The sequence below is a fragment of the Microcebus murinus genome, chromosome 11 (genome assembly GCF_040939455.1).
Source record: "Microcebus murinus isolate Inina chromosome 11, M.murinus_Inina_mat1.0, whole genome shotgun sequence".
Lineage (NCBI taxonomy): Eukaryota > Metazoa > Chordata > Mammalia > Primates > Cheirogaleidae > Microcebus > Microcebus murinus.
In genome coordinates, this window is record NC_134114.1 from 33,173,611 (window position 1) to 33,194,585 (window position 20,975).

The 20,975-nt window shown below is 34.8% G+C and overlaps 1 protein-coding gene across 5 annotated transcripts in view; it reads left to right on the forward strand.

Annotated features, from left to right (window-relative positions):
* NNT (nicotinamide nucleotide transhydrogenase) overlaps positions 1-20,975 on the forward strand; it is a 90,371-nt gene that overhangs the window by 50,755 nt on the left and 18,641 nt on the right. For all 5 annotated transcript variants that reach the window (XM_012740387.3, XM_012740388.3, XM_012740385.3 and 2 more), the window contains exons 14-19: positions 540-735; positions 3,291-3,524; positions 4,832-4,992; positions 7,826-8,005; positions 14,939-15,098; positions 17,177-17,258. In XM_012740387.3, the coding sequence (XP_012595841.1) occupies positions 540-735; positions 3,291-3,524; positions 4,832-4,992; positions 7,826-8,005; positions 14,939-15,098; positions 17,177-17,258 (1,013 nt within the window). The remainder of the gene's footprint in view (positions 1-539; positions 736-3,290; positions 3,525-4,831; positions 4,993-7,825; positions 8,006-14,938; positions 15,099-17,176; positions 17,259-20,975) is intronic.

A 20,975-nucleotide genomic window follows, 5' to 3' on the forward strand; every position in this document is an offset into this window, starting at 1 on the left:
TGACCTTGGAGAAATTTTGCAACCTCTTCAAACTTCAATTTTCTTTCTTTCTTCTTCTTCTTCTTCTTTTTTTTTTCTATTTTCTGTTTTGTAAAATTAGGATGATTTTTTTCCTCTTGTGGTCATTATCAGGCTAAGTTATAACACAAGTATATGGCGCAGTCCTTGGCACTTATATCAAGGCTTGGCTCTTTTACAGCATTTGGTCAGGTTTAGTGTTTTCTGATTCAATAATAAGTCCATTTAAGTTTAGGTACTTTTATATATATGTGTACATGATATCATATCCAGAAGAAACCAATGTACGTAAATGGTATAATTACAAATGTAATTTAAAGTATTTAATATGTTAACATTCCTGATAGGTAGGAAAATACATTGAAATATTAAAAGAAGAGTTCAGATTTGTTCCTCTATTGTCTGAATTTAAAATTGTCCTTAGAGAATCATGCTTCTGAGAGAGGGAGAGGGAGAGAAGTCCTTTCTAAGCTAATAGACTGAGGTTAATAATTTCTCTCTCTCTCCTTTCCTTTGAAAAGATCATGTACCTAGGCTCAGGTCTGTGCTGTGTTGGTGCCCTGGCTGGCCTTTCCACTCAGGGAACAGCTCGTCTTGGCAATGCATTGGGCATGATTGGGGTTGCTGGAGGCCTGGCAGCTACCCTTGGAGGCCTAAAACCTGGCCCAGAATTGTTAGCTCAGATGTCTGGAGCGATGGCTTTGGGTGGCACCATTGGTAAGCAGTTTATGTGAACTCTACTTTCTGAATATATATTTTTGTCTGAAGCCATTTGATGAAAGAATTAAATTGCCTTAATGGAAATTGCTTCAGTGAATATTATTCTGATAAAAATTTATTGCAGTTGGTATAATTCTCATTCAGATACAAACATTTTAAAACATGAAGTAAGCGCATCAATTGAGATAAAAGAGTGGGCTAAAAAACACCCTGTACTCAATTCTTATTTTCTTTTACTGTGTCTAGTTAGCTGATAATAGAATGTGGGAATGGAATACTTATGTGCTATATATAGTCTTGTCTTTTCTTCTGCTGGGTATAAATAACAGCAGAAGATTCTGCTTCATAGACCTGTTAAAAACTTGAAAAAAACATGTGCCAGCTGAAAAACCACTGTTTTAATTTTATTCAGTAGCATACAGGGCTGAATGTTAAATTTTCAGGAATTTTGGGAGCTGGTGGTTAAATACAGCTATTATTAAACATTAAATTATATAAACTTTAATTTTATTAGAAAGAGATAATAATACTAAAACCTCATAATGTTCGAATTAATTTGCTAGATTTTATTATCTGTGCCCTTGAAGCTCTTTATTTCTATCGTATGTGTATAGTAGAAATACTATGTGATGGTGGGTTACCGTACATCTCTTTCCAATTTCACATTCAATGATATCATATTGGTACCAGTATTTACCAACTGGTAGCAGTATTTACAGCATAGAAATAAATGCTATAATAGGTAAATTCACACCTAATGGGTACAATACACATTACCTGGGCACACTTATAACTTTGACTCAAACTGAACAAAAGTGAGTCATGTAACCAAAGTATTTGTACCCCCGTAATATTCCAGAAAAAAGAAATACTACAAGTCTGGGTTAGATTTATTGTTTTGTTTATTGTCCATACCTAAGAAAGTAAGAAAATGTTAAGAATGCAGCTTGTGTTTAAAATATGTTTTGACTATAGCCATTATGTTGTGAATAGCGCAAAATATTGAGCAAATTTTTTCTGGTATTTGAAAACTATTATCAGATTCAGCAAAGAAGTCACTTACATGGTTCACAAATGAAGCTTTCACATACATCTTGTTGTTTTACTATCATCTTGTTAAAGTAAACAAAAATATCAACCAGTGTTCATGTCAGTAGTGTACTCATTCATCTATTGCAAGCACTAGCTTGGTTAACAGATATGAGAGTTTAGCAAAAAATCAGAAACATTCTATGAAAGTCAGTTTACATAGAACTTATAATAAAGAGTATTGTGTATTTTATTATTACTGTTATTTGAAAATGGTGGGCTATATACCTTTATTTCAGTAAAAACTCATGTGTTTATGTCTGCAAATGCTTTTTTCCTTAAGAACTAGTGGTTAAATATTTATTGGCACATTAACTTTATGCCTGCTTTTATACTTCCATGGAAAAGCTTTGAGTCCTTTCTTAATAATCCATAGAGAGGCACTTGAAGGAAACTGCTTGTGTTGTAGGTTCATGACAGAAAAACCTTTAGACAGGATCTTGGCAAATATTCTGAGCCACATTCCTTCTATATCACTTATGTATAGCTGTGAAACTCCTTCAGAGCCTACTCTAATTTGGGCATTTACTATCCAGATTTTTGCATTTCTTTACCTTTGGACAGGGCTCCCACCCACCTTCCTGAAAAACTAGGCCTTCTTTATATTCCAGGTGTTTCTGATGTGCTCAGGAGCAAGCATTGACTATGGAGAAGAGGGCATGGGTTATATAGGGGAGAATTTTTTTTTTTATTTCAGCATATTACGAAGATACAAATGTTTAGGTTACATATATTGCCTTTGCCCCACTTGAGTTAGAGGGGCACTTAGGTTGCCCCACTTAGGTTAGAGGAGAGAGTTTAAGGGGATTTAATTGGAGCTCTAGGTAATCTGAAGTGTTGGCTGGAAGAGTGTTGGGAGTTTTTGAGGGGAAGAGGAATGCATTGATGCTGTGTGTTTGGGTTTGTTGGAGTTCAGCCATAATTTGGCGTGTGGAGAAAAACTGCTAGTTTGAAAGGATATACAGGTTGATCATCCCTAATCTTAAATCCAAATTGTTCCCAAATCCAAAACTTTTTAAGTGCTGACATGCCACAAGTGGAAAATTCCACACATAAGTACTTACAAACTTTGTTTCATGCATAAAATCATTAAAAACATTGTATAAAATTACCTTCAGGCTATGCGTATAAGGTATATGTGAATCATAAATGAATTTGGTATTGAAACTTGGGTCTTGTCCCCAAGATACCTCATTGTATATACAAATCTTCCAAAATCCAGAAAAATTCAAAATCTGAAATACTTCTGGTTCCAAGCATTTCAAATAAGTGGTACTCAATCTGAATATAGCCAGTGTCTTTACCTTCGGTATAGCTCCTATAGAGAATATTTAGCCCATACTTGGAACTAGATAATATTTGTTGATTACAAAGATGGAAACTCTTAAGGGTGATTTTTGTTTTGGTTAATTTTTAAAGGTCTGTCAAGTTTTAATTTCTCTTTGTCCTTCATTTCCCAACAGGATTGACAATTGCCAAGCGCATTCAGATTTCTGATTTACCTCAATTAGTTGCTGCCTTCCACAGCTTAGTGGGTTTGGCAGCTGTACTCACCTGCATAGCTGAGTACATTGTAGAATATCCACATTTTGCTGCGGATGCAGCAACAAATCTCACCAAGATTGTGGCCTATCTTGGCACCTACATTGGTGGCGTCACCTTTAGCGGGTCTCTTGTTGCCTATGGAAAACTGCAGGGTAAGTGATTTAACATAATATAGAGGTAAACATCTATTGTTTAGGGCAGGGGTCCTCAAACTTTTTAAACAGGGGGCCAATTCACTGTCCCTCAGACCATTAGAGAGTGCGCACTGTGGGCCCTGGAGGAGTTGGCTGCTAAGCAGGACAGGCAGAAGTGGCAAAAACACCCGGAGGGCCAGAAAATGTGCTAGGTGGCCCGCATGTGTCCTGCGGGCCATAGTTTGAGGACGCCTGGTTTAGGGTATTTAGAGATCCCTTTCAATTTCAGAAAACACCTTAAGGGTAGAAACTGTTAGGTAAAGAGTATTTGTATAGTACTCAGAAATAATGTAAAAGTTTTTTTCCCCTCATGAACATGGTTCCCCTTATTGATCTTGCGAGTTTCATTAAATTTTGAAGCTGTTTTTTCTGCAGACAGGAGTGGAGGAAATTAGTGCACAGAAATTTGCATAGAGGGACTAGTTGACGTTTGATAATACAAATGAACAAAATAGCATCTTCATAACCCTTGGTTAGAGAAGTCTGTGTAGAGTTCACAGAAATAAACTTTATGCGTTTCCCGGAATAGAGAGAAGCTTATTGAATAAATCTGTGTGATTTGTAAGCAGTACTTATTTTGAAAATATGCATTTTAGGGCTGTAGCTAGCAAGGCAAACTTTTGCTGCTGCTACAGTCAGTCATGAAAATGGAAGCCCACAGAGGCTGCTTTCAGCGTTTTCACAAAAAAGGGAGTCTCTAGAGAAAGTAGTTTGTGATTTAAAAACATGGTCTTGCCTTTCAGTAATAAAGTCATTAAAATTAAATGGGGGACTTCCATGAAACTTAAGAATTGTGAAAGAATGTCAAGCCTCAAACATTCTTATCTCATGCTTTGTCTTTAGAATAACTAACAAGCAAGGATTCTTCTCCCTTGAGCTCAGTTGACAGAAATGCTAATGTGCGAGGACTCGTATTGAAGGTTTTCAATAGACAAAAAATGTATTTAACAATTTCTGTGTTGGTTTTACAGAAAAAAAATCCATTTTTAAGATTCCATGACAATGAATAAAGAAATTTTTATGTGATCAAAGTAGGGAAAAGAACAGTTAAGGTGAAGCATACTTTTTCTGTCCCCGTTAATGTTTGTTACTTGTAACAACTCTAATTTGCCTTTATATTTCGTATCTGGTGATATAAAGTGATATTTTAAATACCATGTTATTAAATTTTGGTAGTTTCGGATTAAAAGGCATATACTTGCATGTGTGTGAGGTGGTGTCTTACTACACATTCTCAATTCTGAATACCATGTGTTTGGTTCTAGGTATCCTGAAATCTGCTCCTCTCCTTCTACCCGGAAGGCACTTACTAAATGCAGGCTTGCTGTCTGCTAGTGTTGGAGGAATGATCCCATTCATGATGGACCCAAGCTTTACCACAGGCATCACCTGTCTGGGCTCTGTGTCAGCTCTCTCTGCTGTCATGGTAAGAAGTCAGAGTTTGAAAAAGCACATACTTAGTGAGGAACTGGGAATATTTTGTTCAATTGCAGTCTAATCATATTTCTATCTTTTCAAGACCCCTGATGGAATAAAAATGTTTTAAAATTATGTTATATGTCCATGTTTTTAGAATCTGGAAGAGATAGAGAAGTGTAGGAAGAAAATCATTCCTTCTCTCAATTGTTTATTTCAAAGTTGTCACATGTGACACCTTTATTGCTCTGGAGTCTCTTCACTGGAACAATGTGTTGGTGAATAGGAGTGTAAAAAACCGAAAGGTTTCAATTCCATTCATTAGGTGCCTACTTTGTGACAAGCCCTACAAAGTAGTGCTTTGGGGTTTACATAATGCCTGTAGGATAGTTTCTGCCCATTAGTTGCTTTCATGTTCATTGGAAGATAATGACACCAAATCAAATAATTATATAAAGCAAAATGCAGTTAAATCCTGTGCTCAGGCCGGGCGCGGTGGCTCACGCCTGTAATCCTAGCTCTTGGGAGGCCGAGGCGGGCGGATTGCTCAAGGTCAGGAGTTCAAAACCAGCCTGAGCAAGAGTAAGACCCCGTCTCTACTATAAATAGAAAGAAATTAATTGGCCAACTGATATATATATAAAAAAAAATTAGCCGGGCATGGTGGCGCATGCCTGTAGTCCCAGCTACTTGGGAGGCTGAGGCAGAAGGATCGCTCGAGCCTAGGAGTTTGAGGTTGCTGTGAGCTAGGCTGACGCCACGGCACTCACTCTAGCCTGGGCAACAAAGCGAGACTCTGTCAAAAAAAAAAAAAAAAAAAAAAAATCCTGTGCTCAGAGAGGGAGTTCAGTGAAGCCTTTCATGATAGGTTTGGTCTTCTTCCTCTTTAATTTTTGCATTTAGTATATTGATACATATAGTAGTTTTTAGTTGTCATATATGTTTGTCATATATGAATGTATGTCATGTATGTCATATATGAACTGTAACATATTACAATTCAACATTTTATTATTATATGACGCTGTTACATGCAACTGGTTGTTATTCACTGATATTCATGTTCTTTAGTGTATACTTTGTAGACAAGGTTTATATGTTAAGTTTTGAAGAAATTATCCACAACGCCCAACACAAAGTTAGACTCATAGTAATTGCTTATCAAATACTTACTGTCTCCTTGATTCAGAAGCACTGGATTTATAGTATAAAAATGATACTTATTTTTGTGGGATCATGAGAGTCAGGTCATGATTTCAACACACAAAATTTGGAACACTGAAGTTCTTAAGAAAAGTGGCTTAAACTTATATATATATATATATACATATATATATATATTTTTTTTTTTTCTCTTTTTCTGAGACAGAGTCTCACTCTGTTGCCCTGGGTAGAGTGTAGTAATATCATCATAGCTCACAGCAACCGCAAACTCCTGGGCTCAAGCGATCCTCCTGCTTCAGCCTCCCAAGTATCTGGGACTACAGGCGCACGCCACCGTTCCTGGCTAATTTTTTCTATTTTTTGTAGAGACGGGGTCTTGCTCTTGCTCAGGCTGCTCTCAAACATCCAACCTCAAGTGATCCTCCCACCTTGGCCAGGTGGAAGTGCCAGAATTACAGGCGTGAGCCACTGTGCCCGGTCTAAAATTCTATCTTTATATGAATATTGATGATCTAATTTTATTCTGGCTTATATAGTACTGATTTTTGTCTTATTTTAAACAAAAGAAAAATAGTTTTGATATTTTTAACCTAATAAAGCAGAAAATATTTTAAAAAGGTCTCAAAATCAAACCTATAGTATAGAAATATAAAACTTACAGAATTATTATTTTTGAAAAGCAGTACATATGATATTTAAAAGGTATTTATTGGTCCTATGGGAACATTTGAGTAAGGTAAAGTATTTTTTGTAATTATTTTTATTGCTTTTGGTTTAAGTAAATAATACATGAATACATTCACATTGTAACAAACAAAAAAAAATGTAGGAGAATGTGGAATAAAAAGCAATAATTTTTCCTCCCATCATTCTTTTTCTTTTCCTGTGTTTTGGTAATTTGGCTTTCGTCATGGACAATGTTAATGATACATTATAGACACTTTGGATTCTGTTGTAGTCCTTCAAAGAGTTTTGATTATTATTTTTTATTTGTGTTTTGTAGGTAACTAACTTGGCTGGACTCATATTTCAAATTCTGGCTCCTTTATGGTGGGGAGGAGCAGCCAAAATCTATTATTATTTTATCCCTATTAGAATTGCTTGGAGTCTGCCTCACATATACATAGTCATCCAGAGATTTGTATTTCATACATAGAATTTATACATAGAATTGGAGTTCCCCCTCTCTAACTTGTTCCTTTGCAGGATTTTCCTTCTCACTTTCCAGCTGCCTTAGTCACATCAAACTGTCTTTAGGATCTTCAAACCAGTAAGAGTGTAGGCTTATATTTTAGTTTTACCTGGTTCAATTGGTACCAAGAGGGGTCTGCCCTCAGCCTAATGCCATAAAAACCGGGAAATTCATTTTGTGTCATTGTATTTTTCCAAGTGTAGTCCCCTCTCCAGTTTCTACCTGCTGAAAATATAGAAATCACTGACTCATTGAAAAGTGATTTCTTTCTTGAGGGATTTTTTGGGGGGGCCTGGGGTATGACTCAGTGTTTATAGTTATATCCATGAAAGAGCTGGTCAGATAGGAGGCAGTCATTACCAGAAGTAGAACTTACATGTAAATATATAAATTAAAAAACTAGAATAATTAAGAACCAAGATGTTAAATGTCAGAGATTTTATTTTTATGTTATTATCATTGAGTTCTGCTTTGGTTTTTGTCCCAGGGCGTGACTTTGACGGCTGCTATTGGGGGTGCCGACATGCCTGTGGTCATCACCGTGCTAAACAGCTACTCGGGCTGGGCCCTGTGTGCTGAGGGCTTCCTGCTCAACAACAGCCTGCTGACCATTGTGGGCGCACTCATAGGTTCCTCTGGTGCCATCCTGTCATACATCATGTGTGTGGTAAGAAACACAAATGTGAAAGAAAAGTAAATGATGTTCTGAAAATATGGATGTGCTTGTCATTTCTTTTATTAAGCATAAAAATGATGTTAACTTTAATTCTCTTCAGCAGAAATAGCAGGGTGTTTTGTTTTAATAAATTTCCAGGACTGTGTTTAAGGTACCCAACTATAGAGAATTAGGAAATTTAAATAAGAAGATAAAAATCTTCTAATGCCTGTCTCCATCTGGAGATAAACCTGTAAGATTTTGGTTTATTTTCTTCTGTTCTTTTTCTTTGTGTATTGCCTATCTTTGTGTTTACTTGTCTGATCATGTTGTGTATCATTTTACATTTAACTTTTTTTAAACTTATATACTATATTCTTGGCTTTTTATCATTAAAATGCCTTTAAGAAATTATTTTAGGAGACTTTATACTAATCCATCATATGGATATACAAAATTTATTTACTATTTTCCTAATGCTATACATTTGATATTGTTTGATTTTTATTTCTCTTTATACGTAAAAACATCTTTCTGATTTTTGTCTTAGGTAGATTCCTAGAAGTAGAAGGGAAAGGAAAGAATGTGCTTATTTTTACAGACTCTCTATATTTATTTTTATATTTCCAGAAAGGTTGTTTGAATTTACACTCCTACTGGTCATCTGTGAGGGTACCTAGCTTGAAGTTTTATGGCCAGCATGATGTTTTAAAAAAAAGCAAAACAGAATAAAGTAATAACATAAATACTTCTTAGCTTCCTTTTTGTTTCTAATTATCTTCTTGATGCCAAGAAGATATCTTGCAAATAATTAAAGGTTTGACTAGAAAATTTTTCTTTATAGATATTATCCTCTAAATAATAGTTTTGAATGACAAAGTATAAGCATGAAACTATAATAAGTGAAATCAGAATGTGACATTATGACATAAAAATAATTCTTATTCACCTTATGAAATAATTGAAAATATCATTGTAATTTCAAATGCTATAGTCATAAAAATATTTTTGTTTCTTTGGCCATATTTTAAAACAAAGGATTTGACAGCCTAAATTCAAAATAAGGTAAAGATTTTAAAATGAAATCACTCGAGTTGTTCAGGGATTTGGAAAAGTGGAGGTTTATATATCCTGTTTAAAAAATGTCAGCCTTTGGGGTTTTTAAATATAAATGTAGGGGAAGAAGAAAAATTTATTCAGTTGTACTAGAAATACAGTTTCTCATAAAAATGAACTTTTAACCCTAATTTGTCTTTGCCTCATTTGGTAAATTTTAATGGCCAGCAGGGGGCAGCATATTTTCATTATTACTTGTGGTTTGTAAGACACTATTTTTATAGTTAACAAAGCCAGTGCCATACCGATATGGGGAAGGGAAGGAGGAAGATTTATATCTAGCCTTGAAATATCATCATGGGTACTTTCTTGCCTTTATCCTTTTTTCCTTAAATAGTATTCTTTAGGTTCTTAAATTTATTAACAGTATTTCCGAAATTTCTGACTGTGTCTTTTATTTTTCTGCTTTTTCTTCTTCATCTAATGTCTTTTATTATTATTAGCTATAGCAACCTCAGCAACTCTTAGGGTATCAGTTCTGAAACTAATAACTAGAATAAGGTGGTAAAAGGTACCTGTTGAAAGTGCTCTTTTTATGTGTACTTCTGTTATTATATCATCTTACTCTTCTTTTGCTATTCTTTGCTATTTCTTGATATGTTTTCTCTAGTTCTCTTTTTTTCTATTTTTACTTCCTCAAGCATGTCATTTACTATGAGTATAATGCAAATATATTTTATTCCTTTACTGTATTTACAGCTAACAAGGTATTCATTCTTATAGCTGCCTGAAACCATAAGTATCATATTGGGTCAGATTAATATTCTGTTTGTAATAACAAGTTTGTATTAATTTGGATTCAAGGACAGTTGAAGTCTTAATTAAAAAATTAACAAAAGTAAAAGATGTTTAATGTAGGAAATTTAGAAGAAATAGAAAAAGATAAATATCAAATAAGATAATCATGTAAACTTCCATTACCACTTAACTGTTAACATTCTAGTCTTTTTTGTATGTGTATATTTAAATATATTCTATTTAATGTATTACTTAATTGTCAACTTTAAATTTAACTTTCTGTTTAATTTTCTAACTAATAGCATCTACATGTTATTATAGCACATGGATATACCAGAGTCCATATATCTAAGTCTATATTATTGTTTTTAACTTTTTTTTGGTTGTAGTATTCCATCTTGTACGTCTGTATTTCCTTAGGTTGAATTTTTATAGTGCAATTTACATGGTAAAAGGGAGTAAGTTCTTTTTGTTGGCTTTGGTATTGATAAATTGATCTTGATAAGAATATACCGGTCAAAGCTCTTACTAGTGAGCTGTAGTGTGCTTGTTTAACTGCATACTCTCTATTGTTAGATGTTGTTACAAAACAAATGAGCAACCAACAAAAAACCAGCTTGCCATATTTTTACATTTTGAAGATAGATTTTTTTTTCTAAATATTCTTTTCTTTTCTTTTTTTTTTTTTTTTGAGGCAGAGTCTCACTTTGTTGCCCAGGCTAGAGTGAGTACCGTGGAGTCAGCCTAGCTCACAGCAACCTCAAATGCCTGGGCTCAAAAATCCTACTGCGTCAGCCTCCCAAGTAGCTGGGACTACAGGCATGCGCCACCATGCCCGGCTAATTTTTTCCTATATATATTAGTTGGCCAATTAATTTCTTTGTATTTATAGTAGAGATGGGGTCTCGCTCTTGCTCAGGCTGGTTTTGAACTCCTGACCTTAAGCAATCCGCCTGCCTTGGCCTCCCAGAGTGCTAGGATTACAGGCGTGAGCCACTGTGCCCAGCCTAAATATTCTTGATTTCTGACTTTTTACATTAACCTTCATTGATTCTTTGCTTGTGCTGCTTTATTATAAGAAATTGTTTATGCCTGTTCTTAGCAGGTCAAGGTAGATCAGAATAATAAAAATGAAATCGCTATTCAAAATTGGTCTTTCATATAATACTGCAGGCATCGTGCTCGGTGCTTTACAAATATTAGCTTATTTAATCCCCATACTGATTCTGAAGGTAGGAAATATTCTCATTTTATAGAGAAAGTATCTTAAGGCACCATTTATTATTCACCTTTGTGTTTATGAAGCCTGGCCTAGCACCTGGCATGTTCAAACATATATAATGCTTGTTGAATGAACAATAGATGAATATCTTATTTTTTAACTCATTTTATATTTTGGAAATCTCTCCAGATAGGTTACGGTAGCAGATATACTAGGTACCAGTAGGTTGATATTCTTTATTAATTATTATTATTATTTTTTGGGACAGAGTCTCACTATGTTGCCGGGGCTAGAGTGCTGTGGCATCAGCCTAGCTCACAGCAACCTCAAACGCCTGGGCTCAAGCGATCCTACTGCGTCAGCCTCCCAAGTAGCTGGGACTACAGGCATGCGCCACCATGCCTGGCTAATTTTTTTTATATATTTTTAGTTGGCCAATTAATTTCTTTCTATTTTTTAGTAGAGACGGGGTCTCACTCTCGCTCAGGCTGGTTTCGAACTCCTGACCTTGAGCCATCCTTCCACCTTGGCCTCCCAGAGTGCTAGGTTTACAGGCATGAACCACTGTGCCTGGCCACTTTCTTTATTATTTATTGAAAGAAAGGAAACATTCAAATCCAAACCAGAACAGAGTGGCTTTTTATGTATGAGGGAATGGAATGCACCCCAAGTGGCTAACCCTAAAATTGAATTTTTGTTCTCACAATTCTTTTTTTTTTTTTTTTTTCATTTCGGCATATTATGGGGGTACAAATTTTAAGGTTTCAATAAATGCCCTTCTCCCTCCTTCCCCCCATAAGTCTGAGTTTCCAGCATGACCATCCCCCATTTCTCACAATTCTTTTGGGTGTCCTCTGAGCCTGATGCTATGGTTACATAGAACCCAATATTATAAAAACTGGAAAATGTTGGCAGTGTCCAAACAACTAGTTGAAATCAATGATCTGCTTTATATTCAGATATCATATAGACACTAAACTCTTTATGATTTTACAGTCTCCCTACTTGTGATATATCCAGATTACCAGGGATATAGAGACCTACAAAAATGGAACAACATTTTCAGACCAAATTTTCTGATTTTTGTACTTTGTTGCTTGTTTACGAACGAAAATAGAACAAAGTGAAGTAGATCAAAAACCAATTTCCTTTTTACTTTGTGATTAATTAATTAGTACCTACAAATCATTGGAATGAGACAATGTATACATGAATAGTATGCATGTTATTATTGCTTTGTCTTTATCTATTTTATGACCTTTCCTTTGTTTTCAAATTTATTTCTTAGAGTGTGCTTGGAATTATGAGAATTAAGCTTCTCTTTAATGTAGAATAATACAATTTTAATTGTAGGGCTTAATAGCTAAAAAGGAACAATTCTTGGACAATGTTGTGAATTCTTTGTCTTGGAAGCTGGGAACTTTCTTCAAACTCTGGATCAGTGATTAGTCTCATTAATCACTTAAACAAGCCAAAAAAAAAAAAAAGAAGAAGAAGAAGAAGGGAAGAAAACAAAACAATAAACCCTAAACATTTGTTGAAAATATGATGTTGCAATGGTAAATTTAGAGATGAAAAATAATTTCGTTTTTAAGAGACCACATGGTGTTAGCTTAATGGTGATATAATTGTGGATACATGTTTAACAAGTTGACTTTGATTGTTCAACTACTGTGTGGTTCCTTTTTTCTCTCTAAGATGCCATCAGAAGTGGGCACACATTAGTTAAATGTCCTCAGAAATTCTTTCCTTCTCTTCCATTCAGTTTTATAGGAGCAAATAATGGTTCCTATTATGCCAAGTTAGAATAAAGTGGTTCTTTCCCTCTCCATCTGTCCTCTGCATGATGTCCTCTGTGATCTATCCTCCTGCAGGACTGTAAGAGACAGTTGATGGAGCCTCTTTGTTCATTTGACTTTTTTTTTTTAAATTTAGCTTATTATGGGGGTACAAATGTTAAGGTTACGTATATTGCCCATACCCCCCCACCCCCGCCTCCCTCGAGTCAGAGCCTCAAGTGTGACTATCCCCCAACATTTGACTTTTTTTAAAAAATGTCGTATGTGAAAGAAATATCTTTATGTCTGAAATAGTCCTTTGAATCAATTTTTAAGGGCAAAAATTTGGTAGAACCTATTTTTTGACAGCTGAATTGTGGAATTCTGTAATTCAAAACTAGAAAAGATTTATTAGTATCAACAAAAGTTGAATGTTGGAGAAGTCTCGGATATGGCTATTTGGGTTTTCATTAAACCTTGGATTTAAATATGGGAAGATGTGTTAAGAATTTAAAACTTTATGTCAGATTGGAATTTATGAACTTTATTGAAAGCATTAATTGTTCTCTGATTCTCTGATCCACTAATAATATACATAAAGATATTTCAGGCTTTGTTTTGAATATAATTATTGATAACCTTACCAGACTTTGGGTTCTGTAAAATGTAGATGTTGTGTTTGATAAATGAGTTTAGGTCAAAGAAACAAAGTTCTGACAACATTTTGATCTATCATCTTATATAATTTATATTCTTTATAGGCTGCCTTTATCAAAGTATGGCTTTTTGCTCATCTTCTATGCTCCTTTTCCTTGCCATTGCCTGTGTCTCGCTTCAGCAGTAATGCAGATGTCTCCACTGAGCTGGTAGTGGGCTGGGCCATCATTGTATGGGTGGCCATGTTTTCCTTGATGTGGTACTTATCATTGAAGACCTGTAGGTGCTTTTTAAATAATAAAGTATTGCCTTTTTTTTCTTAAGTAATAGATTGACACTTATGTACCTTTTAAGTGTTATAATGTATCAATATAATATATTTATCACAACTCCTAAAATAGGGTTTAATGAATTTTTAGAATTTCTCCTGAAGTGATAAATTTAGTTATGATCATGTAGAATGACTTTTAATCATGTGCAGTCAGTGATTTGAATTCTTAAAATGTGTTTGATTACTCAGAACATCTAGCTTCTTTCCTTTTCTTTTACCATCCTACCTCCAGAGGTCTACAAATGAACTGATTTTCAAAATCATATCACTTATTGCCACATATTTCAGTTGTGGCGTTCGTATGGCACATTCTTGGATGATTATAAATGAGATGCAATGAGAAGTGCCTTTCTTTTATTATTATTATTATTTTTTGAGATTGATTTTCTAGTTAAAAGGTGGGTGTACATTTTAAGGAGTGTTAACCTCATTCATCTACCTGTTTGGAAGTTAAATATTTTAGGATCCTAATGATGAATTCAGTTACTTCTATTACAACTTAGGTATGGGCTTCAAGGAGCTGTAATCGATTTGGAAAATAAGATGGTATCAAGCCCCACATTTCTAATTTTCTTGACAGAGGCAACAGAGTTCTAACTGAAATGGATCCTTTTGATTTTGATTCTTCTCAGCTGTCCTTTCACAGCTTGTTTCTGATAGCAGAATTCACCCAAGAGATCTATAGGGTTACCTTGTAAAATGTCTTATTTCCTGTCATTCTCTTTAGTCTTCTTTTACTATAGTGAAATCCACATAAACATGGAGGCCAAAGTCGCTCAATCAGGGTTCATACAATAATAAGTAGACCTGAATTTTTCAGTAATTTCTTAATTTTACTGATAATTTTCCATTAACTTCTTTGTTTTTATTTACTTTTTTACTGAAAACATATCAATGTACAATTGATTTGATAGGGAAAAAATAATGTGGTTCTAAGATGTCTTCTGTCATTTAAATTTTTGAAATAATATTCAGAAGCCAGCTCAAATTTATCAGGTTAAAATGTTTTAAACGATCCACTAAACAACTTTTTACACAAAATTTATACCATTCTGAAAAGTTATGTGGATTAAACTCTTACAGCTGATAATTTTGCTCTTCAGGCAATGAATCGCTCCCTGGCTAATGTGATTCTTGGAGGCTATGGTACCACTTCAACAGCTGGTGGAAAACCCATGGAAATTTCTGGCACACATACGGAAATCAACCTTGACAATGCAATTGACATGATTCGAGAAGCTAATAATATTATTATTACTCCAGGTAAAACAAACAAACAAAAAACAAAAAGCAAACAACCTATAATTTTTCTTGTACTTACGTTAAAATAATTTTTTGTAATAGGAAAAAAATAGAATTGGAACTTCTTTATTTTTGAAAACATAATGGAGATATAATAGCAACTTTATGATATCAAGGTGAAAAATACTGAGAATTCTTGGTTTTGATATTTAGGGGATCATGTGGACATTCTATAAATGGATGTATGAGTTCTAGCTGTGTCTTTCTGTGATTCTACACATATCACATATGTTTAATTCATATTTGGGTCTTGGTTATTTTTTCTCATTGGTTGGTAATTTTCAGGTAATTATTGTCAAGATTAAATTAGATATAGTACATGAAAGTGTTTAGCTTACTCATTAGACTCGCACAGTGAATGTTAGTCTTGTTTCAAAAATAAATATCTAAATATCAAGAATCATGTAGTTTTTCAATAAGATAAGGCAGCATGGCCTAGTAGAAAGAGCTTGGTCTGGGAGTCATACCACCTGACTTCTGTTTTTAAAAGCTACACCTCTAACAACCTAGATGACTTTGACCAAGTTATTAAATCTCTCCAGACCTCAGTTTCCCAATTTTCTGAGGTTTGGCCCAGTTCTTCACTCTTATCACAGTATCCTGTGGTATGATAGATAATACATTGGTTTCAGATTAAGATTTTAACTCTACCATGCTATCATATATGTTTTCTATAAAGAAAATCTACTGATTTGACACCTGAGTAGTTTATTGGTTGGTTATGTACTGATATAAAAATAACAGACAGTAGCTGAACTAAATGTTAAGATGCAAGCCTTCTTGCGGCAATATTGCTTTTTAGGGGCATTTGAAATGTGCATGTAGATTTTTGGGTTTTTGGTTGTCACAAAGGTGGGGCTGCTGCTGTCAGTTAATGGAAGCAGATAACTAAATATACTGTGATACATGGGACACTCCTGCATCATGAATGCTTCCAGCCAACGTGGCATTGGTCTTACAGTTGAGAGACACCATGCTGGAATGTGAGACTGTAAAGATGTAGAGGACATGATCTTTTTCCTGTAGACAATTTTTAGCTAGTGATGAAGTGAGATGGGTAGATCAGTAATGCAAGGTGGCTAATGATAAGGGCTAAACTGAACTATGTAGACAATTTTTCTATTATGTGGAACCTGTGAAGGTTTGTAAGGTTTGTAGGGAAGTGAGGATTTCTTTTGAGCCTTAGAGGATGGATGATGTTGGGGTAGGGGAAGGCAGAGGGAATACCTTAAGCAGAAACTTATCATTTGGAAGGATGCGAGTAGAAAAGTAGGGACAAATGTGAGATTCCTTGTACAGGTAGAATGGACAAAATGGAGAGATAAAAGAGAATGAAGATGACTGAAGTTCTTGGTTATAACTGTAATGGCATCAGAAATATGGAGAGCTTTTTTCTTTGTGTATGGGGAGACATTTTCAGTTCTTTTTTGGAGATACTAAGTTTGAGACATAGATGGGGCAGTGGACATGCTGTGCTGGTGCTCAAATGACAGGTCAGGTTTGTAGGCAGATGGGAATCATCAATGGTTGTTGAAGCCATAGGATAATCTGAGATTTTCAAGCAGAACACAAGGGGCAAAGTTAAACTGTCATGGAAAACTTGATTATTTAAGGGGAAAAAACAGAAGGAGAAAAACTATTCAAAGAATTTGAGAAAGAACAGTAAAGTTAGAAGGGGAACCAGGGGACTGCAGTGTCATAACAGCCAAGTTTAAAGAGAGGAAAGAGAAAGAGAAGAGAACAAAAGAGAAGAGAAGAGAAAAGAAGAGAAGGGTATACGCAGGTGTGGGTATGGTGTGTGGGGTGGGGGTGCCCAGCAGTTATCAGACACTACAGAAGATTGAGAAGGGATCATTAGATTTTGAATTTCACATTTAGGCCAGTATTCTTAAAAGTCCAAATTATAGGTTTGCTTTCATTTTCTAGTCCTGTTAACTGATTCCCATGTTGGCATAAAAATGTGTTTTGATCAAGAGAGAAGTTGTAGCTCATAAAGTTCAAAATAAAAGACACATCTGAGTTCTTAATTTTCGTTGCAGGGTATGGTCTCTGCGCAGCCAAAGCTCAGTACCCCATCGCTGATCTGGTAAAGATGCTCACTGAGCAAGGCAAAAAAGTCAGGTAAGTGTTTACAGTGAAAGGCTTGTAGTGTGTGTAAAGATGTGTATGTGAAGAAAAGGAAATAGAGTTGACCCTTGAACAATGCAACGGTTATGGGTACCGACCCTGTACAGTGGAAAATTCATGTATAACTTTTGACTCCCTCAAAACTTAACTACTAATAGCTACTGTTGATCAGAAGCCTTACCAATAAGTCAGTCGATGCAGATTTTGTATGGTATGTGTATTATATACTGTATTCTTACAGTAAAATAAGCTAGAGAAAAGAAAATGTTATTAAGAAAATTATAAGGAAGAGAAAATATACCTACTATTCATTAAGTGGAAGTGGATCATCATAAAGATCTTCATCCTCACTTGTCTTCACGTTGTGTAGGCAGAGGAGCAAGAGGAAGAGGAGGGGTTGGTCTTGCTGTCTTGGGGGTAGGCAGAGGCTGAAGAAAATCTGCATCTAAGTGGACCCACGCAGTTCAAACCCATGTTGGTTAAGGGTGAACTGTTTTTAAAAGATGACTATTTTTTAACATGTCATTTAACATATGTAATCCTAGGTAAAGAAACTAAGTTGTAAAAACAAACAAACAAACAAACAAACTTCCCCAAACTCTATCCTAGTCTTAGTCTTACTACTTAGTTTTTGCCATCTATAGAATAGCATTAACTCTAAACAGACTCATTTTAGAAACAGAAGTTTTATTATTATAAATTCCAGGATATTTATTAATGGGAAAAAACAGAAGCCTTATTTCTCTATGGTTTGATTTGGGGAATGAAGTCAAGTAAATCATTTGAACTGTATCAGGTGGTATTTTCTTGGTTTCTGTTGACAGTGAGGAAAAACAAAAGGGCTCAAAAAAGAACTTTTGGAAGAGTGAGACCCAGTAATAAACCTGTGAGCTGGTTACTGTTGTGCTGATTTAGCTCTCATATTATTGTGGTGGAAAAGACTGCTGAACATGTTCTTTCTATAGAGCCATACACATTTTGAAATATGAATTAAAGCAGTAGCTGTTCCTTCCACTTGCCACTGGGGCATTGGACTGCTCCTGGGAGGACTTCAAACAGAAAGGCAAAGTCAAGGATTTTGTATTCCTAGATTATTCCCTATGACCTTAGAAAAGGGGTTTGAGAAACATAAAAATGGGGCCATTGGGTGATGAACTTGGTAACCCTTGAGGTACTTTGCATCTGTCCTGCTTACCTTTGGGTCCCCATTCTGGAAGTCTGTTGTTACTTAGAAGTCAGAGAAGAGCGCCTTTGGAGTTATCCCCTTTTAGGACAACTGCTGCCCATTTTGTGGGAATGCTGGTTCACTGGCAGTTGCATTGACCTAACACTATAAGTGAGAGAGACAAGATAATTCATTAAACAGAATTAGCTTATTCACCAAGATGTTGATATTTGTTGACAAAACTTTAAAAAAATGTTTTATAATGTTTTCATTTAAAATTTTTTAATAGACACATAATGATTGTACATATTTATGGGGTACATAGTAATATTGCAATACGCATAATGTATAGTGATCAGATCAGGGTAATTAGCATATCCACATCTCAAATATGTATACTTTCTTTATGTTGGCAATGTTCAATATCCTCCTTCTAGCTCTTTGAAACTATATAATATATTTTTGTTAACTATGATCATGCTGGTAGTGCTATAGAACACTAAGAACTTATTCCTCCTGTCTACCTGTAATTTAGTATCCTTGACAAAACTGTTAACTTTCTGTTAATAAAAATTCCGTTTAGATGTCAACCTTACACTTTTGTCTAGGGGCAGATGATAAAATAAGCCAAATGGTGTGCCTAGAAATAGAGTATCTGTGCCAGAGTGGATGCGGAATCCTGATCTTTTATTTAAATGTCTCAGCTATTAATAGTGGTAAAAGAGACTTAGATGATGAAATCAGAGTTACCTAAATCGTCTTAGCGTCAGTTTTGTCAGCTGTGTTTTATTTCTTTCTTTCCCTCTCACCCTTCCCTTTTTCTGTCACTCTTCCCTCACTGCTTCCTGCAATCTATAGTTAGTATTTCTCAAATACATCAGTCAAAATACTATTTAGTGTGGGAATAGCATTTCTGTGATGTGAATGGTTTCCATGTTTAGCTGATAATCTTAGATGAAGATAGAAGATCAGAAAAGTCTTTGACTATTTTAAAATTTTTACATAAGTCTTCTTTTAGTTATTTAGTTACATATTTTCATATGGGATATTAAACTGTACTTTCTTTTTAGTCATAGTCTTGCCACTTAGAATATTTGCAGACCTCCAAGTGAAAAGGATGTGTTAAAGATTTTTTATGATTTTCCTAAAAAGAAATTGTTTTCTTTATTCAATCCAGATGTGAAACAGTCTAATGTATTAGTAATGCCTTCTATCACCATATAAATGTTTAGGAGATGAGTGGCAATCATAATAAAATAGAGAAAGATGGCTTTCATGTCTTAGTGATCCTTAGAGAAGGGAATGATTAATTTGACATACCTCTCTTGTTACCCATTGATCAGCCTAGGTTAACCAGACATTGTGGAAAATCAGTTCAGTGTTAGTTGGATGGATGCTGAGTTGAAGAGCATCATAAGACTGTTGGGCATCTTGAAGGAAGGCAGGATGTGAAAAGAAATAAGAGAGATGGGGATAAATGATCTGAAAAGAAAAGGGATAAGACAAATGAATTTTTAGTTTCTGATCTGATTAAAATCAGAATTTTATCCATAGGGATATAATATAAACTGCTGTTTTAGGATAATTTCTGTCACACTGCATGGGGAATGTAGTTATTTGACTTAAGATTAATGAGAGATATTTAATTATACATATATGAATAGTTTCTCACTTATAAATTTTTTATCAAATAATTTTGTGAACAGGCTTTTCAGTGAGAGATTTTCATTGCTTCACATGATTGTTGACATAGTTTGTTCAAATAATTTACTAAATTTATTAATAATTTATTACATAGGATCATAATAAAATTATTATTCAGTCTGGTTGTTCTATTTGTGAGTTAGGATAAGTTAGCTATTTATAGTCCTCTGTCTTTCATATTAAAGGTGCAATTATATATGAATATATTGTAGTTTTTTTACTGTAGTATGTAGACTTTTCAACATAATCTTTGTAACAAATTACATAAATCTTGCATTTGAATTAAATGGAAGAGGACTATTCTTGCTAGCATGATGATAGAAGATTATCATATTTTTTTCTTGTTTTCCTTTCTAGCTTCTGTGTGGAATTTCTTTAAATTTAAAGGGATTCACAGAAACTGTTGATTTTGCTGTGTATTAATACATGTGTTATCTTAGGAGAAACGCAAATTTTCTTTATGAGGTTAGGACTATGTATATACTCATAGATGCCAGCTTTTTTTTTTCTTAAAGAGGCAAATGTCTGTTTGAACAAGAGATGGCTGCAGCAGTTACCTCGTATTTTAATGAAATAAATCTGTATTTACAGTTTGTGGTAATTTAGTCCTTTCATCACTCTGTGGAGCTCCCACAGTGTTCATTGAGTACAGCTGCTGGGCCTCTGGTTTTAGTAGGTCTTTGTGCCTCAGGACCCCAGCATGCCTAGCATCCAGATGTGGTGACATATTCACACACATCCCCTGTGGAAATGTGCCAGTATGGACATATGATTGTCATCAATTAGTTACACCCAAGTGGTGCCAAGAAAAACTGCATCTGTCATACAGTCTGTCTGGCTTC